Raw genomic sequence first — 25,539 nt, forward strand, 5'->3', positions numbered from 1 at the left:
CGAGCCGTTGCCTAGAAGTGGGCTGCATAACCCCGGTGTTCCATTGTTGAATGCGTATACTACTTAGAAACGGCTGTTTCTGTGGCTCAACCGTTCTTACATGGGGCAAATACGCCATAATATACACACATGTGTATGTATATGAAGTTTTATTGGATGACTTCTTGTATCAACACGCGGACAAAGAAACGAAAATAAATTTGGGGTTCGTTTCGGAATAATGTGTGTATATTAGTCTCTCCGTCTCGTTAACTTGAACAAGTAGAACTATAAAATATAGATAAAAATAAATTTTTGTTGTGATATAAATAAATAAACAATAAATAGAAAGAAGTTGAGGAGAATAAAGATATATCAGAGAATAAAGATATATCATTCAAAAATGACAAATTAACAAGTTTTTTATTTTTTAAACAAATTCCTATAGTTCGTTGCACCTGACGAGTTTCCTCACTGAATGGTTACTTCTAAGCAAAACATGGCCAACTCCCAATACAATACTTGAAATAAAAAAGTCAATTAATTCCGATTGTAATGAATTGTTTTCATCTGTATGTACACAGAGCAGCATGCTCACAGCGTTCTATTGTTTACACACGCGTTTTATGTACATTGCTTTTGATTGATCTACACACAAGAAAACCTAAATTAGTCATTACAAAAATTAAATATAATCTAATTAGTCCTGCTGTTTTACTTCCAAACATTTATTGTGCCTTGTATTTAACAGTATACAGATGTGTTTAGATTTAAGATACTTATTTTATAATTGGGATATTCTGAAGAAAACGTCACGGCACGAATCTACTGACAGATTCTTCATGACCTTCAGGTCACCCTAGACTAGCTTCTGCACAGTACTGCCGTTTACACTTTTTCTGCAACGTAGAACTATTCTTTCCTTATGAATGGCGTCTAAAGAACTATTAAGCTGCACTTTATGAATTTAAGCGTAGCAGGGTGACAAAGACTATTATTAAGTCCATGTGGTGGGACATTACAGAAAAGAAGCCCTGTGTTCCAAGAGACCTTAGGATGGCAAGCCTGATTCGAATAATGATCTATGTAATAACTGATGATGACGCAATCTCAAATATGCTTTAGACACAGTAACCTGAAGACAGGTGTTTTATTTTGTGTCCGACCAACAGCTCGTCCAGTCACGATGTCCCATTATTACTGTGCTCTAGTTGCTTGGGTTTAACATAGACCTCAGGCTTGACTGTCAGAATATGATACAGCCCAACTTGGCGAGTTCCCACATGGACTGATCTCTCCATGCTAGTAAAACACGAAATAATAACCGTGAAAAGTCATTTTAAGGTTTAAACACTTTTGTAACAGTTAAATGTTTCAAATTCTTCTCCTGAATTCACACACCAGTTGAGTAACTACATAACACGTCCTGAAATCATGCGTTTTCCTAAATGTACGCTATATATATATATATATTTCAGCATATTTACATCAATCCATTCAGCCAGTCATTCATCTATCAGGATATATGATGCTAATTTTTTCTCCCCAATAAATCAGTTGCCTGCTCTCTGCGACTGGCATGTTACAGGAGTTGGATGAGCGAAAGTACGTCACAACTACAGTGAACTCATTCCGTCCGTAATACGACAGGCAAAGCTAATTCCTGTTAATAACTGACGTGTAAGGGAAACCTACAATCCATCAGTCATCCGGTAATCCTTTTTCCCTTGATATTTCCCAGGAAGCCGACACAGTTAACATCACGACTTCGCATTCTGGGAAATTTCAGTACAAACTAATTCCAAATGGCCGCGCCACGGACAATAAAGAGGATTGTAAAATTATGGGATGCAAATAACATGAAACTGATATATACCCAGGTCGCTTTTACCCCCGGGAACAGAGGATCTGACATATATTGTGCAAGAGGACGGTCAGGCGGGGACGGTGACGTGGTGACGAAGAGAAATGTCCCTTCCTCCATGCCGGAAATAAAACCCGTCACCCAATTCACAACCAATCACTTTAGTGATTGAGCAATGCCTCTGTCGTCACAGATGGCGAAGGGAAATTAATTGCAGTGGCTTCTCTTAACGAGGCCAGAGAAGTAGAGCCCACACTTTCCTTGCTTAAAAATTTTGGACAGAGCCAGCCTCCGAAACGTTGCACCCTTATATTTGTTTACAATATTATATTTAAGCATCCTGTTACACGGCATACAATGTATGACACAAACTCCGTCCTGAGTGCAACAGTTTTTTGTAGTTATTTTGTCTTCTTTTCTTCTACACTATATGTTTCGGCCGCAGCCATCATCAGGTGTATACTCTCACGTAGCTGCTACACTGCATGTAGTTTAAATTTTAAAAAGACCAGCTTTCTTTAATTGTTCATTTCTCCGCTGTTAATAGGTCCCGATATATCAGAACTCCCTTGATGTATCTGTCAGATATGTATAAAATCTTAGTTAATTTACATACGGCAATTTTATTTTTGAATTTTGGTATTTTTAAAATCTTCAATTTAAATTTATATTTAATTTTAAAATTTTAAAATTTAAAATAAAAACTCACAGGGATACATGCTCTAGGTTGCACTCTGCACAGAGTTTGTGTCATACACTTATATTTGTATTGCGGAAAGGACCTGTACAGCACGAGACCTATGCAGATGGACACGTGTGCTGGAAGTACGTCCGGTGCACGAACTGGGGACGAGGAGCCAGACAAATTAATTAGAAATTAGTAAAAATGTAGAGAGGAATGAGTCAGATTGTGAAATGAATACTGTGAAGGTGGGCTGCAAGTGACAGAGGGCAGTGCAGTCATATTAAAAGTGAGAAAGCATTGTGGTGATGGTCTGGAAAGATTTCATTAACCAGCTGCAGAAGGATTACACAAGCCGGGAGCAGAGAATTACTTACTGGGCACTGCAAACAGAACAGAAAGAAACGAAAATGCGTGGTACAGGAGTACAGGAGGAGTAAAATAATACTTTAGTTTATAAGATCCTGAATTGGAAGATGTAACACGCATGGAATTAAGGAGTTCCTACTGTCACACATTACGCAAGAAGCTGAAAGGAAGAACACCCCCCCCCCACAGGGGTTACTTTTCGTTTATTTACCCGTAACATGTGAATACTTCTGAAACCCTTGTATTAATAAAATATTTCCGACACATTAGAGGAAATACCGTATTTACGCATGTATAGGCCGCACATTTTTTGCCAAAAATTCAAGAGGAAAACTGGGGTGCGGCTTATATTCGAAATATTTGAAATCACACTTCATTTAAAAAAATTATATTCATAATTAGTAATACAGGGTGTTCTATTCCTGAAATAATATTCCAAGAAAATTATTTTTTCTATAATTTGTCTGAAAATTGTGCTGCGGCCTATACATGCGTAAATACGGTATATATATGCGTATTCCGTTACTGTTCAGAGTATACTGAATATTAGCACGTAACATTAATTAAAAGGAGATGTTTCTGTCACAACGTGCCCCCTAGTCTGGGACTGTTACATCACACATATTGAAAATTAACAGTCAGTGGCTTTGCCTTTTCGCGAAGCCTGTTACATGATGACAAGACATAGAAGCTAAATGTTTATATCAAAAGAAGTTAGAGTTCTCGTGAAATTATGCCGCAGCTTTGCTTCCAGTTATTCAATACTTGACATGTGAGTTCTAAAATCCAGCCCCATGTGGTCACATTATGTGCAATGCCATATTTTAGAGATATATTTTTAACGTATTCTGAAACAAATTAATTTAAATGAATTTCATTTTCGTCTCACTTAGATGGAAGAAATAGTGTTACTCTTCTATGTACAGTTCGACGTACATAATCCACGTGACTACCAGGTCTGGTCTTCCCTGTGATAAAGACACTAAATAATTTAGAGGCAGGGTACTGAATAAACGTGGGACTTCCTTTAATTGTTGGTGAGGATTCATAGGCTTTCTATTTTGACTTTTTGTCATAAGACGCAAAAGTGACTCTTTGAAATTCCCGGGACTCAAGTCCGTAAATCAAGCTATGAAAAACTTGCAATTCATGTTCACCGAAAGGTAAATGTATTTATATTGTGGCAACTGTCTTCATCAGGACTCACTGTCACACAGAAACAAAACATTGGCCAAAGAGCAGAAAGTCTGGTATTGACAAAACAGAAATAATTATTGCATTACGATCCGAACTCTTACCTAACACACAACAAAATCCCAAGAATACGTTGGGAATTACTGAAAAAAGTTACCTAATCAATGTAAGATAGGAGCGGTAATTGTGGAGCAGCAAAGAAATTAAGTGCGGTCCACAGTGAAGATACCGCTAATAACATCCCGTTTTGAAAGAATTATTAATGTCTTTTACAAAAGCTAGAGGAAGTACTGTGGCCCCCGAAAAATAAAAAAAAAAGTAAAAATCGGTGCTAAGATGTTGACATAATTTCCAAAATGATTCACTTTGATTTATCTCGGAAACGAAATCAACTGCTGCTAGGTAGACCTTGATTTAACAAAGTTTTATAACCAAATTGTAAATAGTCCAGTTGCAACGATTTATGTTAATAAATTCAATTCTAATTGTTAAAGGCTAATATTTTATATTCATCACACTGTAATTGTGGTAACTGTAAATAACGGTAGTGAGCAGTGACACTGTAATAATGGTTTCCGCATGTATTGATATGTCCTTCTGAAGATGGTCGCTCCGAGCGAAACATATCAAGGATGAATTATTGAAGAAATAAATAAACATTTATCATCCACACTGGACGGCGTTGATGATTTTTTAGACCTTTGTTGGTTACTGAATATCGAACAACGATACAATTCGTCTAGCACCCTGAAGACAGAGGCAGTGCGTTCCTCCAAATCGTCAACGGACTTCTAAAGGCGTCACTTCTCAGAATCTAGCACCCTTCTTATCTAAAAATATTTCTTACTCGGCTCTCCGATATTCCGTTTCTTCGAAGTAGATCCGGTTGGTACACAAATATACATAATATACCGCTACCGCTTTGTAAGATATAAAGCAGGACTCCACAGGGCGAAGGAAAACTGTTCTGTAAAGCAGGTACCACATTCGAGCTGCATATGGTCACAGAGATGTACGAATTTATGGCCGGAAAGTAAAGATACAAAGTCCAGAAAATATTTGTAAAGCATTTTTTTTATCCGCTTGTAGCACTTTTACAACACATTATTATTTACTTTTCAACATTGTTCTTTAATTGCTAGTGGGGTGGGACTAAGTCCCTTGTACTGCGGCCATTTCTGGCCTATTGTACGAGCCCCAGGTTATAGGTGAGGGTGATTGTGGAGCAGTTGGTGGAATGAAGACTGGCAGGGGAAACCGAAGTACTCGGAGAAAACCTGCCCCAGTGCCACTTTGTCCACCATAAATCACACTTGACCAGACCCGGGATGGAACACGGGCCGCCGCGGTGGGAAGCCAGCGAATAACCGCTTGAGCTATGGCGCGGCCCTACTTTTCAACATAGTCACCATGGATTGCAGTGCACTTAATGAGTATGGGAACGAGTTTTTTTTTATTCGAGCGTCGTAGAAATCACCTGCCTGCTCTCCTTGCCACGGAGAACAGGTCTTGACGCTTCTGGACGTTGTTGATAAAGTTCATCGATGGTTAAAACGTCTGTCAGCACAAATCCTTTCATCAGTTTTTGGGATGATTTCATCAGTGACAACGGATGGCCTTCCACTCCTTATTTCATCATGAACATCACTTCTTCCAGCATTTGCCACGTGCCTGTTTATAACATCTTCACCATAAACAGAAACTAGTTGACGGTGAATTTCAGGAGCAGTTTCTCCTTTCGTGTGAAGAAATCAAATTACCGCACGAACCTCACATTTGGCACGATTTTGAATCAACACGGCCATTCTAAACACACACTGCGAGCACAACGTTGCCGTGACTGTGACCGGTGAACTCAGCCCTGTCATGCGGTTCCTATCTCACACGGCAGCAGTGCCATTTCTGGGGAAAAAAATTCCCTTGCATTTTTGTACTGGGCTTGTATCTTTACTTTCCGGATATCGTGCTACCAACAATATACAAAGAAAAACCGATGCCATGTTAACCTGCCGAGAGAAGCAAAGCGAACTGGACTTACCGCTGCTGAGGTGATCTCGTTCTTGAAGGCCTTCTGGCGTCGAAGCGTGATGTTAGTGGAAACATTCTTGGCTGCAACTCTCTTCTCGTCGCGAGAGTAAAGACGATGGCTGTAACAAGAAATTTCAATATTAATTTGGGGGTTATTTGTTTTATCTTATTCTGAGTAAGCAAACTAACCCTCTGATGGCTGAACTAGGCGACTCAACCCATCGAGAACCAAATCAGCCACTCGGTACGACCCTGACCTAGTTAAATCCCTCTCACAGTCTCAAAGTTGGATGATAATACACTGAAAGAACAGTAGCGCAGAAGATGCAGTGCGAACCGAGAGCGATTTACCGGAAACACGGTTAAAATGCTTCACAGTAAAAAGTTCTATGTTAGGAAATTTTGCTTATGAGGAACTACTTGAATTATATGGGCCGACTAGTGTTGATACGACAACAAAATTTAATATGGTACGATGGACTGGGTATGATTCGTGGGTGATTTTAAATAAATTGCTAAAAGGACTTCAATTTTAGAAACCTGACGGAAGACATTCTTTTAGGAAGATGAGGGAGGACAAAGTTAAAATTGCATATAATACTCGGATTTCACTTTATTCATTCTGGTCCGTCACACTAGTTAAATATTATAGAATGATTTGACAACACCGTCCAGTGTGACTCAAATATATATTTTATACGAATGCCTTTACATGTTTCGTTCAGTGATGACCATCTTCGGAAGGCATAACAATCAAAATGAATCAGATTTTTATATAAAGATTTTAATTAAGAACAAATTTTATCCTAATTAAAATCTTTATATAAAACTTCGATTCAACTTGATTTACTATGATCAATGTAACAAAAACCTTGTTGTTATTATGCTTTCTGAAGATGGTCATCACTGAACGAAACATGTAAAGGCATTCGTATAAATATATATTTGAGTCACACTGGACGGTGTTGTCAAATCATTCTATATTACTCGGATATGAAATGGACTGAACCGGCTTAAGAGGGGATTAAATGGTGGATGCAAACGTTCGCATTGTTGAACTTTCGGGCTATTGGCAATTTCAAGATAGAATAGCAGAGCAGTAACTTGCGGTTGGCCTTCGCCAGTACGGCCTTTCTTGGTTTTATGCCCCGTCGGGAACCATGGCCATATATTTTTTTTTTTAGTTTCCAGATCACTTACGTGTTTCGAATTGGGGTCTCCTCTTCGATGAAAGTAAGGGTCCGCGTGTTTAAGGTCGGTGGATGGTTTATAAACATAGGGAACAAGGCTGCTACATGAATTTCTTTCATTTTTTTCAACTGACTCTTTTAAAGAAAAATTAATTAATATTGTACAAAAATTAAGCCTGTGTTAAAGCGCGGAGAAGAATATGTTAAGTTATAACATCGACAGAGAAACTAATTGCAACGCATCGACAAGGGATACAAATTTCCTATGTACACGTCACTTTCAATTTTATCCTTCCGTGCAGAAAGACAGAAAGCAAAGTTTTCCATTTTGTTAATTAACCATCAAGCAATTAAGATGCAATGGGTACGGAAGGACATCTGCGCGCATCTGTACCAGCAGTCGGTATAGCTATGGGCTACGGGCTGAACGGCCGTGGGTCGGTGCTCGAGTTCCGGTAGAGGTAAGATTTTTCTTCTCTCCAAGTCTGGGGCCCACCCAGCCTCCTACACAATGGGTATTGTGTGCTCCTTCTCTGGGGGTAGAGCAGTCGGAGCGTGACGCTGACCACTCACCTGCAACTAGTGCCCAGGTCAGGAATATGTGGATACATGCATCCACTGCCCAATACATCTTCATGGCGTAGTGTCTAAATAGTTAAGCACTGGGACAAATTTACCTTTATTAGATGAAGGTGAGTGGCCAGCTTCACGTTCTGGTCGCTTTGCCCCACGATCAAGAAACCCCGGTGACCATTCGACAGGAGGCTCGGTCAGCTGCTGATTCAGAGTGGGAGATCTGAGGAATACAACGGACACTCCGGCCGTACAGCCAGTAGCCTAGTAGCTGCACACTGTTTCCCGCGTACAGAATGGAATGTCAAAGCAAGCACACATACACGAGCGCCGTACATTTCGGCAACTTCTCCGACTCTACTGTGAGGCGTCACGGTCCAGCAGGCGCCAGGATCCATTATGTGTCCACAGAGAAGTGACGTGGCATTCAACTGTAGATTATGTCTCTGGATCAATGAGATTCTGATCTGCAAGTTGCGTGAATACGGAGTGACCCGTGACCATTATGTTCAAGATCGGCTGCTGCAATCTCGTAAGAATAATTTCCTCTTTTTTTTTCACACAAAATTTTAGTAAATATAGAAATTACGTGTTCAATACCGCGTACGTCTCAGAACGATACTACAAAGCAGATCAGAACAGAATATGGGCTTGTAAGACTGTGCAAACAGACGGAAGCCCATCTTCGTGTTCACAACAGCACCGCACTGGAAACTATTCCGAGTTAACCAACTCCGCCCACACTCCTACACCGTCTGATTATATACCATCATTTTTATAATCACCCTATAATTTAAACCTACCTCTCACAGTACTAGGAGAACTGAGCCGAGGATATCAGGACAGACAAGGGAGGAGGAACGTGACTTTATGCCCAAATAATAGGAGGAAACTTCTTGAAAGCTTGCGTTTCAAACTCGGAATTAGAAATATTAAAATAGACATTAAGACTATCAACAGGTAATAGTAATTGCTGTGAAATGATGTAGGATCGAATCCAATAATGGTATGCTTATTTAGCTACGCCGAATAATACCAGAGAGCATAATCTCATGAGATAATAAGTGAACAAGAGACTGATAGACGGAAGGGAACAGAAAATGGGAACTCGAGTTCATCTGTGGATTAGAGGTTTTCACGGCGCTGACTATGAAGAATGCCGCCTCCGAAACGTTGCTTCACATAAGATCTACACGGCGCAACATCCCAGAAGACGGAATTCTTCGAGTTCATCTGTTCACTGTTATAGATTTACGATACATTTCATCCAAAGGCTTCAATGCTTGCTGTGCACACGTTAAGAGCTCTCGGCGCAATGATATTTCTATTTGAGTAGTGTCTCATTCGCAGCTTCGTTGATGGAGTATTTGCTTTATCCTTTCTCCGGCTCTAGAAGCTGGGGATAGTAAGAAGTAGTCAAGTTCAGGAAAACAGTGATGTGGAAATGAAGATACCATATTGTTCACTGGAAGAAAGTCTGCCGCATGTAAAGTGAAATAATGAAATAATTAACGCACTTATTTAGAGTACTACCTTCTGAGATATAACACATACAGTCATTTGGAAGTCAACCGACGTTTCGGAGGAACATAACGCCTCAGTCTTCAGGGTCGAAGAATAAGCCAAGCAACAAACCAGTTACTTGGCTTATTCTTCGACATGAAGGCGACATATTCCTCCGAAACGTCGGTTGACTTTCAACGAACTACACGGCAGATGATAGAACCCTTCATAACCACGGTTGTGAGAACTTCAAATCCTACAATATGCATGTATTTAGTCCTACGATTATCAATTTATTATTTATGAATTGTTTATTTGAAGATACTGTATGATTCAATTCATTCATTGTTTATTTAACGACAGTTAGTAACTCAGATCTGTCCGATGAAGATGAATGTGGAAAGAAGTCGTGGCCTACATAAAGGGGTTATCACCGTATTTGTCTGAAATAACTGAGGAATACCATGTTAAACCTCTATAAGGATAGTCGGTGTCGGGGTTTATACAAATGCTCATCATACACGTGGCTCATCAAACTGCACATGCAATGCAGAGCCTTTGCAACCCTATTCCAGAGTACAGACGCGACTGTGTGTAGCTGCTAGTTGCGTGTTGCTCAGGCCTGTCACGTGCTGAACGCTAAATCAATTAGAGTCAGTCTTCAATACTCGTATTACCGGATTCTCTTGCGGATATTACTACTTAATACAATTTCACGTCGTAGAAATAAAATGTTACAGGTGGTAATTCCTTTTAGGAAGGTCGCATGTGTTCTAATTGAATATGAAAGGCCCAAACTTCAGGTTTTACACGTTAAAGACAGAGGCTCGTTTTTACAATTCGGACTGTGATTGCAGTGGTCCGAGCATTTTGGCATCACTCAGTTTCGTCAGTGGTTACCTATGTTTACGAGGAACTTCCTATTTCCTTCTTTAGAGCAGAAGTCACTTCCACTACGAAGATTGAGACAGCAGGTTCCTAAAAAATTCTGGTTAACAACTACACAACTACATACTTCCATTCCCAGAAGATAAAATTTCGGACTCTTGGAAATTTCAAATTTCATCTACCTTTAAAACTGTTTAATTATGTCAGAGCCGGTCACGGTAGCCAAGCGGTCTAAGGCATGTACTGTCTTCGCTCGCTCAGAAGCTTGAATTGTGGGTTCGAATCCTACACAAGGCATGGATGTTTGGTATGTGTATGTGTTCATTCTGTGTTTAGGTAGTGGCCTTGCGACGAGCTGATCACCCGTCCAAGGAGTCCTACCGTCTGTAAAAACGATCAGTGAAACTGAGATATCAGTCCCATGCTCCAAAGTGGGAGAGAGTGGAAGAAGAATAAAATAATTATGCCAAGCGAAACACGAAGAATACCGTGTTAATACACGGAGTTGCCAAGTAGAATAGGCGCTGTCCTAAAATATTATAATGTACTACAATTAAGCGGGTGGAGTACATCTCGTAAGAAGGCGGCCTTACAGCTCCGGCCGTCTTGTCGCGATTCGCTTGACGTTATCTTTGAAACCTACTACAATAGAGCAGACACGAGAAGCGCTGTCGTGCGCGGACAAGTGAAGGGTGTCTCTGTATGTTGAGCGAAGCGGGGGAGAAGGGGGTGTGATGGATGTCTCCGAACAAAACACCCACCCTGCCCTCCTAACAGTTACTTCCTTCTTCCTTTCAGTAAATGGCTTCTCCACGGTTGCCAACATAAGAATGTTAATTTATATATCCTTTAGAGTGAAATTCAATTACAGTTGGTTCTGTTTGAATTAAAACCATAACAAGTGCAAACCAGTAATGTACACTGAAGTATATCACCATGTCATGTATATGTTAAGTCAGCAATGTACACTGAAGTATATCACCATGTCATGTATATGTTAAGTCAGCAATGTACACTGAAGTATATCACCATGTCATGTATATGTTAAGTCAGCAATGTACACTGAAGTATATCACCATGTCATGTATATGTTAAGTCAGCAATGCATATTGAAGCATATCGTCACGTCATGTATACGTTAAGTCAGCAATGTACATTGAAGTATATCGTCACGTCATGTATACGTTAAGTCAGCAATGTACACTGAAGTATATCACCATGTCATGTACACGTTAAGTCAGCAATGTATAGGGTAATTCTAAATTACTGTCGGGGTTTCCGTGGCCTTTAATTTTCAGACCTTATGTGCCATGAAAGGCGCATACGTTGAAGTTATTTAGCAGTCTGCAATATTTATTCTGTAAGCAATAAAACCTTCTGAGTTACACTCTCACATTCCGTGAGCAGTTTTATTTCATTATTTCCGATTTGAAAAATACAGACCACGGAAACCACGACAATAATTTAGAATCGTCCTGTACATGGAAGCATTTCAGTATGAAGTATAGGGGGCCGCGCCATAGCTCAAGCGGTTAGTCTCTGGCTTCCCACCGTGGCGGCCCGGGTTCGAGCCCGGTTCTGGTCAAGTGGGATTTGTGGTGGACAAAGTGGCGCTGGGGCAGATTTTCTCCGAGTACTTCGGTTTCTCCTGTCAATCTTCATTCCACCAACTGCTCCACAATCACCATCACCTATCATCTGGGGCTGGTACAATAGGCCAGAAGTGGCCGCAGTACAAGGGACACTAGCAATAAAAAAGATTAAGTATAGGAAAACTCATATTTATGGCCCTCTCTGAGCCTACAGTGGAGTAGGCACTACAGCTGCACTAAAACTGGACAGACTGTTTTTATTCGTCATGATTTGTCCAGAACTGGCCTTAAGTATCTGTTCTTAAAGTGGCATAATGAGGGACGTATATATCCAGATGTAGCCAAAGTTCCTCAGAACAAGAGGAATGACGTACTTAACAACAATTGGTTAGCAGGTTGTCTGCTCTATACAGTTGCACGGAAGACAAAATAGAGGCAACTGTGTTTGTTTATCTTATACTAACGCGGCAAAACGTCAGTCGATCGTAAACTGGTGCAAAATTTCTATCTAACGGTAAGACTTTCTTACACGTACATTAAACTAGTCGCCAAGCCTAAGTGGATTCCCAATGTCCCGCGAGTTAGTGACGTTAAGATGCAACTACTGTCTCATCAATCTTCAATCTTCCTTATAAATAGTACACTGTCCGTGCAAAAGAGTTACAAGTCGCCTATGACGGACTACATTATTTCGCGTAGACTGACATGAGCGAAAAACTGCACAAAGAATTTCAAAGTCTGAGGAAGAGCGCGAACGTCATCTACTTCAAGGAAATACTCGGGCATTTTCCTGGAATAAAAGAGGGACTTTGGCCGAGATTCGAACCTGGCACCGTACCTTCCGAAAGAAAGTTTGCCAGACTCTTTGGTTTATTACAGCGTAGTGTATACAAATTTCGCCCTTCTTGGATAACAATCCGTTACAGGAAGCTAAACAGTCAATTGGTTTTGCAATTATGAAATTGTTTTAAGGGAACTGGGACCTCCGGCATCAGAACTTTAGCATACCGAGTGTCCCAGAGCTGGTGTTTTCGAGAAGACTGAATCATACCCGAAGCCTTTCTACTCACTGCAAGGTCTACGTGGTCTTCGTTGAATCCATACTACGAGTAATAATAAGCGAGAAAATATTAAATGTCCTTTTGTTTGCCTTTCCTTTCCACTTTCTTCTGTTGTTCCTTCGTTTGTGTTTGCTTTTGGGTTTGAACGAAATACATAACCTCATAAATATGCATGAGAATCCTTTTTTTTTCCTGCAAACACTATATAACAGGGAAAGCTCGAGTCAGTCTGCTTATCCTGTTAAGTACGCGAGAGTAATGGATCCCAAGACCTCAGAGTGGGAGACAGAAAACACATCGGTCGTATGCCGCCTATGGCAGCGGGAAATGTCTCCACTAAACTCATATTTCTTTGTACAGATTTCCTATAAGGGGCACTAACTGGACGTTCTTTGCGCTCGATCGATACGATTGTGCGCCTCCACGCAACAGTGTGTGTAACAAAGCCGCTCAGTTTGCCTCGTGGCAGGGGCACAGACCGGGGGTTTACTGGTTGGAACTGCTGCTTCATATTTCAGAAGTCCGAGTTCAAATTTCAGCCAGAAGACGAGATATTCGGGAGTTTGTCTTATATTTCCTCAGTCCCACATACAAGTGCTATGGTAATACCTCAAAGCAGACCATGACAACTCAATATTTTCCCAGTTCATCATACACGATCATCCAATAAAGCTGTACGACATATGAAACTGATAAAGCATTGCAAAATAAAGCATAGCTGAAAGATCCCTTCATGGTACGTGGGCATGCCACCGAAGGCAACATCCATTTCGGCTGTCAGGAGGTAAACTATGGCAAAATCATATAGTTCAATAGGATCTGTCACTGAGATGACGTCACGAAGTTATGAGGAAATACAACTTTATATATGTACATTCTTTAAGCCTTAAAGGCAGAGGGATTATTAATTAATCTGAAAACTACTAAGAAAGCTGTCTTCTGAGATATGACGCCTTCTAGTACTTGTGTCAGCCGACGTTTCAGAGCAACGTATAGCCTCCATCTTCAGGGTAGGAATCAGCGTGAGCAAGTGGCTGCAGACTGAGTCACCAGCCGAAAACACCCAGCTATGTAAGAACAGGAAGGGCTGGAGAGTGGGCCATATGGGAAATCAATAGAAAGGAAAGGGGAAGGGTCTGTGGCGATGGGCCAGAAGGTAGCAGGCCAGAGCCGGATTAGGATCGAGTCGTGGGGTGAAAGAGGCAGGGTTACCGAACGGATTTGTCTACCCTGAAGACAGAGGCGATACGTTCATCCGAAACGTCGGTTCACACAACATCTACACGGCGCAACATCCGAGAAGACGGCATTCTTCATCGTCACCGTCCTGAAAACCTCAAATCTTAGATTAATTCTATTATATTTAGCCTACTACTGTTCTTAATTAAAATATTTTTTCTAGAGTTCCAAACTAATTTATCGTTTTTTTAACATATTTTGATGTTTTAGGCATTCTAACAAGGCTCGTCCATCTTCCACAGTTTACTGAACACAATGACATTCGCAACTACCAGCAGACAAGGTTACGGAGTGTGTAAATACGTAAATAAATGTGTGCGTGAACGCAGCAGAGCTACATACTGCAGCTTGTATTGTATGGGTGTGTAACTTGGTTCCTTACACGAAGGGATGAATAAAGATTGATGCTGCTTTGAGAATAAGCGCTGAGGAGAGACTAGGTCAATCTGAGAGGCACAAAATTTGAAGAACGGAGAAAATTTTTGAATGGGGAGCTTCAATGATGCAACATCTGAGGAGGGAGGGGGGTTAAGCCGTAGATGAATGAATAATTTCAAAATAAGTTTTAAATAAATAAGAAGAGAGTGTGTGTGGACTGAACTAAACTGGTGTTAAAATAGGTTTCGTGTTAATATGGCAATCATTCACGAGCTCTTTAAACTGCGGGTAAATTTCTTCACCAGCAAAGTGACTATCAGCTTGTTGCGGCCACTGCCGCATATATTTATTGTTGTTTTTATCATCACCATCACCATCATCGTGAGTACTATAACAGAGTAGTCAGTACAATGACGTGCTTTGGAGCAGACGGCCGGCGTTCGATTTCCCGAAGGGTGACGCCCGGGCACAAAGTTCAGTCTAATGGAGTATGAAGTAACAAGTGCATGAAGCTACATTTCGGAGCGCATCGCAAATTGCCTCCTTTGTGTGACACTCAGACAACAAAGACACTAATAACTTAAAACTAATAATTCGGAAAATATTATTATTATTATTACTATAATGAGGGGGCACGGGGTAGCGTAGTTGGTTGACGCACAATGCTACAAGCTGGAAGGTCGCGGGTTCGAGTCCCGATGATGTGGATTTTTTAAATTGACGTAATCCTTCCAACCGCACTACGGCCTTGGGGTCGACTCAGCCTCTAACAGAAATGAGTTCCAGGAATCTTCCTGTGGAGTAAAGGACGTAAGGTTGACAAACTCACCGCCATCTGTCAGCCGACTGTCTGCAAAATGTGGGAGCCTCAACTTCTCACGACGCTATGGGCCTCCACGGCCTGATACAGGGATAGCTTTACCTTTTTACTATAAATAATTTAACTGGATTATTATTATCATCATAATAGTCATCCTCATTCTATTAGCAGTTTAGCAACAATATCTGCGACTCAGGCTACAGCGAGAAACATATTGTAAAGGACGTGAAAGATAGCGACAATTACCTGGGGGGGACTGAGTAAAACGGGGAAAAACTTCCAGCAGTATGATCAGCTACCTAGTCAAAATTCGAATTGCTAAGTTTTCTCGGTCTATTATTGTTGTTCTAACGTCATATTAAACACCTTAGCCATGTCATAATTGAAAATATATATCACACAATTTAACAGCACCCCCCTCCCCTTTTCCATCAAAGTTGTGTTGAAGATTTTGTATGAAAACATGACACAATGCTTTAAGCTTCCGAGACTGAATGACTTTTTCTTTCCGACAGAGACTGTGAAACAGCGTTCGCAGAATTTACTTCCATGGTACTCTGTGACTTGACAAAGATCAGCAAGTGCAGAATGACGTGCGGTTTGCCTTCAGCAGAGGCAGCTGAAGTGACAGGTGGACTTGCGAACGGCATTTGTCTTCTGTTTGTTAAATTATGTGAAGAATGGAAACAGAGCATGGAAGGAAATACGCGGAAAGTTAATTCAGAAACCACATCAAAGAGTTTCTGTGTGAATTGTGCATGTATCAAGTAGGAGACTAAATCACATCAAACTGGGGTCCGTCACAAAGCTGCGGTGGGAGGTGGAGACGTCACTGCTATCGATCCCGGCGCTTGGGTCGCTTTTGCAAAAATACATTTTCATTATTTGCAAAGTTAACGTCAGTGAAGAGCGATAGAGCTGCCTCGCACAGGGCAGATTGGCCAAGCTATGGCGCATCTAACTTATATTCTGTAGACATCCGCTGTCATCCTCGGGAAGACCAGTTTCCACTGCTACCGACATCAGACAGGTTCGTGTAACACCCAGAATCCTGTCAAGGTTACTACTGGCTGTCCTGCCTAAGGATATCTGCGATTTTTCTCAGTCTCTCTGGTGAATTCTGGAAAATATCTTCAAACTGACCACAGCCAATTATTATAAATCCTTGCCCACTCACGGTTCGTGGTCATGTTCCTATCTCGTTCCTTCCACTGCAGTTTAATTAGCGTAGTTAAGTCGTTAACTCACTGACTGAGTCATTATCTCATCACGTCATGACTAAAGAAACGGAACCAGAAAGTTCAGCACCATCAATCGGAGTCAGTTTCTTCCTCCAGTCTTCCTCAAATCTTACGGCTCTAATCATTATATTGTAACCGTCCAAACCTTTTAATATTCTTTAATGGACACTGTGTTCCACGTTAGTCATTTCAATAGAGTGACTGATTTATTAGGGAGACCCATCCATTAAGAAGTTGACATGCTTTTCGCATTTAGACAGGAACAACTTATTTTGATACCTGGACCTTGGGTGACCGTTAGAGGGTCGAGGCAATTATGAAAAGGATATGTTTGTTGTCTGCCCTAAACTAAGACATAAGTGCTTTCACATGTAGGGTCCCGGGTTCAATATCTTTGGATCTCTTCATTCTAAAAGTTAGTAATGTGATTGTCTTGTACTGATGGTATGATAAATTGGCAGTTAAAATCAGCCATTAGAAGACTATTCTTGTCTGGGAGAAAGGCCGTTGGTTCAAATCCTATACGGTGATGAAGTGACGCTCCCGCAGAATTGGGTGGGAGAGGCACTTGGCGTTCAGAATTCATCAGAGACAGACGTATCGAACTTGGCACTTAGAATTCACTAGAGGCAGACGTCATTTACCTGCTCTCTCCAAGTTTATCTAAATTTAACAGTATTTATTTGGCTCGATTAATCTTTGGCACATTACTCCCTACTTGCCAATAAAGATACAGTGTTTACTTCTGAATTAAACAATTTGTGATTAAGCAGAAATTAGAGTATTTATTTGTATCAGTGGACTAGTTTTAAATGTGCAGTCTCCGCGTTGCCCCAGTTATTACCGTGGCACAACCCTGAGAAGAGTCAAAAGTGTTCTACCGAAGCAGGCAAACAAATAAATAAACATAAAGATAGATAGGCAACGGTTACGAGAAGTGGTGAACAGCGGTTGCGAGAAGTGACGGCTGTGAGCGGTTTTAATATCATTTGAGCGCATTCTTGGTCTTCCAAGTTATCGCTTTCCGAGGTTTCCCGCTAATATCATATATGCATGTCTTAGAGTTTTCAGGTAATAAAAGACTAAACAGACTGACATACATGGCACTGCGCTCTGTGATATTAATGGAAACAAGACGTTTCAAGCACAACTCGCAAAGCCTACTCTCCGATTACATCGACTTCTAGCCCTACAAATATTTTGATGTTATTGCCAGACTTATATGACGTAATTCCGTATCTAAGCATCCTGTTGCAAGCCATATTAGGCTGGGGCCACACGAGCGCACAAAATGCGTCCGTTGTAGAAATAAACAAGAGAGGCGAATGTTACGCTTTCTTCTGGCTACATTGCAGACAAAAAACTACGCACCGTATGCTGCAACTGTGTGGTGTCCCCAGCAACGTCCGTCACAACGGACGCATTTTGTGCGCTCGTGTGGCCCCGGCCTTAATACGTCTATATATAACACAGTCCGTCAATAATGAAACAAATTGTTCCTTTTTCTTCCACCTATACTTTAGCACAACATGTTTCGGCCTTAGATGGCCATCTTCAGTTGTCTTAATATGTTAAAACTGCTACACTGCATTAACATGCGCTAAAATCACACGCTGTAGTCCACTTAATGTAATAAAATAAAATCCATTAAATTTTTCATTATTTTTGTCAAATTCTATTCCACCTCACAAGAAGTGTCGTCCACATGTTTCGAACTATGTGTTTACCTCCAAGTGTTTTATTACAGCAGCTTGTTTGTGCTCATTAGCCCTTCGTTCTGTTAAGTACGCAATCTGTAGCTTGCCTCTAGCTTGTGCGTTGTTCCCTATAGCAGAGTGTGGCGCTGTCTTCACTAGTGCCCTTACTTTATTTTATTACATTAAGTGGCCCACAGCGTGTGATTTTAGCGCATATTAATGAAGTGTAGCAGTTTTAACATATTAAGATACCTAGGTGGGTCCCTGTCACCACGGCATGGCGCGTCCTCAGGTTGCGGATGGAGGAGACGCCCTCCAGGTATGGAGGGAACCTGTGAATATAGTGAATAAGCAGTCGCGGACAGCCGACAAGGGGTGGTCATCCAGCTTTGGGGTTGGGCGTGGGGCTAACAACTCCTCACCTTAAAAAATCAGTATGTTACGAAAATGAACACAAAGCCTCGAACCTGGATTGATTCCTTGGACCATTGGGACGACCAAGGCGTACGTGGGTGGACAATATTAGAATGGATCTTAGAGAGATAGGATGGGATGGATTGGATAGATCTGGCTCAGGACAGGGACCAGTGGAGGGCTCTTGTGAACACGGTGATGAACCTTCGGGTTCCATAAAATGCTGGGAAATTCTTGAGTAGCTGCAGAATTGGCGGCTCCTCAAGAAGGGCTCAGCTCCATGAGTAAGTAAGTAAGTAAGTAAGACACCTGAAGATGGCCATCTTGGGCCGAAACATGTAGTGTTAAAGGTGTAAGTGGAAGAAAAAGGAACAATTTGTTGCATTATTGATGGACTGTGTTATACATAGACGTATTATATGACGTAAACTTGTAATCAATCAACGACTCAATTTAACTCATAGACTGAGGCGGACTTGTTAGTATGTGCTCATGAGCTCGAATTCTGATTGACTAAATTTGCTAGTGCTACAATTCCAGATTTGTTTCAGATTGTTATCACTATCTCCTTTTTATTATTATTTTCTTCTTCTTTGAAAGAACGCAGTACTTATCTGCATACAACTGTCGGTTATACCTTCAATAATTTCAAAGTTTCGCAGTGTTGCTACGTTTGAGACTACTGACTCACAAACTATGTGTAGATATGTTTATGATTTATCCCCGTATCGATTTTCACATGTCAGGTTTCCGTAGTTCATCAATTACAGCCATAAAACCGAAACACAGATACCGTATAGCCGCCACTGTGTTGTCACAATATTCTAGGCCATGTTGTTATTAAAATATTAAATTATACGGTTTTGGGGGGTAATGGAATGACGTTCATACCAAATTTCATTAAAACCGGTCAACTATAGGATTTTAGATTCTTACACCGGCGATTATGAAGAGTTCTACTATCTCGGATACACTGTCGCGTAGTCCACTGAAAGTGAACTGACGTTTCGGAGGTATGTGTAGTGTCCATTTTCATAGCTGAAGAGTAAGCAGAACAGAAAACCCTTTGCTTAATGCTGATTCACTTGCTTGCCCTACTCATCAACCCTGAATTTTGAAGCATCATGTTTCTCCTCCGAAACGTCTGTTGACTTTCAACGGACCAGGCAGAAGATATGCATCTTCATTCAGTCAAATGATTCAAAAGTTGAAATGGGGACACTCAAAACACCATGGCGTTCTGACAAGCCCACTTTCTTCTCTTCAAATAATAAACGTAGGTTAACAAGAAAGTAGCTTTAAGGCATTTGGATACTGGTCTGACATTTACCGGATTCAACATCAAACTCAGTAACATGCAGGACAGTTAATTCAGTTCATCATTATACGAAACTTAATGTCTCCATTATAGAAACTTTGCAGGGCAATTATCTGCATGAATGATTATCAATCACTGTCATACGTTCATAAAATAAAAGCTCTATAAATTTACGAGGCAATCAACAGCAAAACTTCAATGTCGGTGCATTAGAAGTTACCCGCCAGGATATGTTCCTATGAGCTAGTGCAGAAGGAAAGTACTTTTATGTGCCAGTCTGCTTGATCACCTTCTGGCTCTTGGGCATTTGTGTGCGGCTTTTATGTTCTCCTCTAGCTTCTTCGGGGGATTCTCCTGGGTTTCTTACGAAGCCGTTGGAGAGGAATGGCTGACATTTAATATGCTATAAAATGATACGGTATTAATAGGCTAGACGACGGCGTTCTTTTATGAAAGTCGTTTCTATATAAATATAAAGATCAGTTGGCCCAAAGGTGAACGTGGAATTGTTATATCCTCGTGGCTATCAAATCCCGAGCACGGCGAAAAAGTCCGAGGTTTCTCAACCATGAAGATCTGTAACGTGGCACTGTCATGTTAAAGTCGAAGATGAATTACTGAAGCCAGTTATTAATGCTCAGGTACTCGACTAGTGTAAAAATAATATCTCGTTCCAGTAGCAAAGCGAGTACTGGTTTGGTTGGTGGGCGAGTCGAGTGACTAGAAACCATTTCACTGTTCACTCGACACTTGCCTCCCCCCACCTGATTCTTCTGTCACTGGAACTAACTGGCCTCTCTGCCGGACTAGGATGAACGAGCAGAATTCCCTGAAGTCCGGTAATTAAGACAATGCGGTAGATGGATGGAGTACGAAGAAAATTAAGTAAATAGGTAACAAATGGATATAAAACGTAAAACATGTGATATTCGAACCTGGGGAAAACTTTTATTTCTCGACATATCCTCCGCCGACATTGATACACTTGTCCTAACGCTTTACCAGTGCACCGAAACCCGCAGCATGAAAGTCTTTTGACTGCTGTCTCAGCCACTTCCGCACCTCCGTTTCAACCTCTTTGTCATCATCGAAACGTTTCCAGCGTTTCTGGATACAGTTGCAGACCGCTTTACGTGACAAACACTTCCCACCGTAAACAGGAAGCATTTCTTTATGAATATCCTTTGCACTGAGTCCTTCTGCCTCCCAAAACGTACAACAGAACGGTGCTGTTCGGTAGTATAGTTCTTAAACACGGTCGCCACTTTGACTACTGAAACCAGCCTCTGAACATGCGCGTCTGCTGCCTAGACTGTCATGAAGCTGGACTGTGCTGCTACCTAGTGACACATACAGAAAACATATTACGTCCGTTACAGCTGTTTTACTTCCATGTTTGACCTATTTACTGACTCCCTAATATTTCGCATCTAAACTACACTTTTAAAAAAGAATACTTATTTTCCCCTCCACAAGATCGTTTCAAGTTTGTAATTTCTTGTCCGAAATATTGAAACATGAATGGAAAACCACCTGAATAGCTACCCATTAGCTCTTAATACATTATACTGCAGTAACTCTTCACCCTAGCCCATGTAAACAAGGCAGGAGTTATATGCCACTTTTACTCGAAAATAATTCTGACGTAATAGCCCGCGCTGAAAGAGATAGCGCCCACGTTAGTTCTACTCCACAACTCCCGCGGTATGGGCAAGGAATTCATAAGTTAGAAACGTTACCCCTACAAACGAAAATGGTTGCTCTTTCCACCTTCATTCAGATCCTGAATAGAATTAGTGACAGGAGACAACTAGCGCGGCCAGGCGGCTGCCGTCACTACTCTGGGAGTCACTATTTTTAATGCAGACGTTTCCAACGCCTCCCTCCCTTTTCTTATTCTTCTGGCTCACAATGGGGGGNTTACTGGTCCGAGCGAGCCATTAGTGAAATTGAACAAGCAACGCTCCTGGTTGGCAGAAGAACTCGTCATAACTGAGATTGCACTTAATGGCGTCCTAATGCGAAATTACTCCTAAGCTGACGCCTCCATCTTACGGTCTTTTCTGTCGTCTTATGTCCGAGGTTCACGTCCAAGGCAATGCGCCAGCTCGCGACCTACATCTGTCACAGGATACGGATCGGATCGGATAGGATCGCATATCGAAATACAGGGTTACCCTAAAAGAAAAAGACACTTTCAAAGTTTTACAGAAAGCAGAGTTTTAATAGCATGACCGAAATACTTATATGGTATGAAAAGTACACACACACACACACACACACACACACATACCCAACAGGCCCAGCAGTATAACACACGCAGTCACAGGACACACACACACACACATACCCAACAGGCCCAGCAGTATAACACGCGCAGTCACAGGACACACACACACACACATACTCAACAGGCCCAGCAGTATAACACACGCAGTCACAGGACACACACACACACACACATACCCAACAGGCCCAGCAGTATAACACACGCAGTCACAGGACACACACACACACACACACCCAACAGGCCCAGCAGTATAACACACGCAGTCACAGGACACACACACACACACACACACACATACCCAGCAGTATAACACGCGCAGTCACAGGCGCAAGACACAACACAAAGCATAATACACATACGAAAGTAGGAAGAGTGCTCCGATAGAAGAGGATAGGTGTGACTCGCGTATTGAGATGCGACGTAGGGATAAAAAATCCTGAACAGTTTTAATATTTTTAATATTTAATATTTATCAATATATATGATGAACATATATTTTAGTTATTTTAGTATGAAAACAGCAAGGCATGCAGTGAAGTAGTTTAACGTAAATCGAAAAGCACCTGAAGATGGCACCTTTGTGCCGAAACATGTAGTGCAGGAGTGAAGAGTGAAGTGAATGAGTGTATGCACTGTAAGACGGCTGGAATAAATCATGGACATAAATCAGTGCAACAGGACGCTAAAATATAACAGTACGCCCTGGAGTTTACATGGGTACACCTTTTTACGGGATACAGCACAAATAACGTTCACTTTAGGTGAATCCCTCACACGCTCTACTACAGCTCTCGGGTTTCAGTTCCCCATATACGAACGTTGTGTTTGTTCACCGTACCGCTAATGTGGAACGTTGATTCGTCACCGAAAACTGCCGGCTAAAGAAATCATTACTTGCTTCCTTCTGTTGCTGCATGTCCACACAGAATGAGTGACGGAGGATTTTGTCGTTTTCGTGAGGTTCTGCAATAATTGCAACCGGTAAGGGAACATTCGTAAACGTTTTGCAAGATATTGCACACAGTCTTTTGTGGAACCTGAAGTTTTACACTTGCACGTGCTGTCGACTTTTTGGGCTGCACGTGTAAGTTTCACGAACACGAGTCATTTAAACTATCATATTCCTTTTAGGCTAACCCTGTATATTTGGTGTACACGACATTTCAAGATATCTATTCGTGACTGGCGAAATTCCGACACGATAATGACCATAAGAATAAGGGAGCAAAATCAACAGCCATAAGTATGCAGCAGACTTCAGACAATGGACATACTTGTGGCTGCATAAGGACGCAAACACCATAAACGTAATGTATATAATATACTTGCATAGTTCGCACAGTGGACAAATTCAATATAATTTATGATGAATGGATCACCAATTTTCATAAATCTTCAGAGAGTCAGTATGCAGATAGCGAAAAAACTGGATCCCGTTTAATCTGCGAGCACAACTCCAAAAAAGGATGGTCCTCGTGCCCGTAATAAGTATCTTACGCTTATCTTCATCACACGTTATTACGATGACAATTCCGGTGGCACGCCAGTTCCAAATCATTCTAAATGTATTATCCTTCTCGCGTAGCTCGGACGGTCAAATAACTCCAAATTTTTTTATAGAGCCTGAAGGTTTATTGCTGCTTACTGGGCCCTCCGTGTTGCTACACGATTCAAGTCCACGTTCTCGGAATATATTCCTTAAAAGATCCATTTCAATATTATCCTTCGATGTATGCCCAGAACTAGTGAAATGCTATATTTGGAGCATAGCTCTGTATGGGGCTGAAACATGGACACTTAGGGCAGTAGATCAGAAACATCTGGAAAGTTTTGAAATGTGGTGTTGGAGAAGGATGGAGAAGATCAGTTGGACCGATTATGTGAGAAATGAAGAAGTGTTAATTAGAGTCAGTGAGCAGAGGAATATCCTACACGAAATAAGAAAACGGAAGGCTAATTGGATTCGTCATGTTTTACGCAGAAACTGCCTTCTAAAAAAGTTATTGAAGGAAAGATAGAGGGGCGGATAGAAGTGACAAGAAGACGAGGAAGAAGATGTAAGAAGATGCTGGATGACCTTGGGGACAGAAGAGGATACTGTCATTTGAAGGAGAAAGCTCTAGATCGCAATAAGTGGAGGAATTGTTTTGGAAGAGACTGTGGACCTGTGGTCTGACAGATTACTGATGACGATGATGTATGCCCAGAACACCAGCATGGTTTCTGTCCTTAAAATGTTGTGGTTATACTTTCTGTTACAGTCTCGTGTTTCCATCCGCGCTATCTGCACTGCCTATCTCACCCTCTCTATTTCACCAGTGCAGTAACATTCAGTGAGGAGTAAACGCTATAACTCCTAACTATACTGCTTCTCCCATTCTGCTCTTACGTCATCTACTTTATATCCAAATGTTTTCCTCGGAAACGAGACTAATTTTCGGAACACATACAACTCATCACGTTTACATAACTTTTGTATTGAACAAAGCAGTCTTCTGGAATGTGGCGCCGTGTAGATATTGTGTTAACCGGCGTTTCGGAGGAAAGTATCGCCTCCATCTTCAAGGGTAGAAGGAAAGAGAAGAAAATCCGAACGCGAAGAACCGGTGTGAGCTGGTTGCTCTTCGCTTTCTGATTTTCTTCTCTTTTCTTCTATCCTGAAGATGGAGGCGATATGTTCCTCCGAAACGTCGGTTAACACAATATATACATGGCCCCACATTCCAGAAGACTGCTCTCTTCATAGTTACCGCGGTGAAAACCTCAAATCTTACAACTTTTGTATTATCTGTTGTCTACTTCCCGATGACAAGAAAGTAAACATAATGTTACATTTTAGCGTCCTGTTGCACTGATTTAAGTCCATGATTTATTTTATCCGTCTTCCAGTGTATACACTCATCTATCCCCTCTTCTCACTCGCACTACATGTTTCGGCACAAAAGTGCCATCTTCAGGTGCTGATCCAATCCACGACAAACTATTTCATTGCATGCCTTGTCTATACATACTAAAATAACTAAAATATATATTTATCATATATACTTGTAATGCCGTGGTGCAGGGGGGCGTGGAGGTAGCCCTCCCGCTGCTGCCACTGTTATGCCCTAGCGGCGCAGGGGGGGCGTGGAGTCAGCCTCCTCTGCTACCACCGTAACACTGCAAGTAAGGGGGCGTGGAGTTATCCCTCCTCGCCTCCACTGGTTAGGTCGTAAACTG

General features: G+C 41.4%; 1 protein-coding gene across 1 annotated transcript in view; it reads right to left on the reverse strand.

Annotated features, from left to right (window-relative positions):
* LOC111863047 overlaps positions 1–25,539 on the reverse strand; it is a gene marked incomplete at its 3' end in the record, with an annotated part of 400,943 nt that overhangs the window by 45,900 nt on the left and 329,504 nt on the right. The window contains exon 7 of the mRNA XM_023848997.2: positions 6,127–6,235. Within this exon, the coding sequence (XP_023704765.1) occupies positions 6,127–6,235 (109 nt within the window). The remainder of the gene's footprint in view (positions 1–6,126; positions 6,236–25,539) is intronic.

Source organism: Cryptotermes secundus, unplaced genomic scaffold, assembly GCF_002891405.2.
Source record: "Cryptotermes secundus unplaced genomic scaffold, Csec_1.0 scaffold1525, whole genome shotgun sequence".
Classification (NCBI taxonomy): domain Eukaryota; kingdom Metazoa; phylum Arthropoda; class Insecta; order Blattodea; family Kalotermitidae; genus Cryptotermes; species Cryptotermes secundus.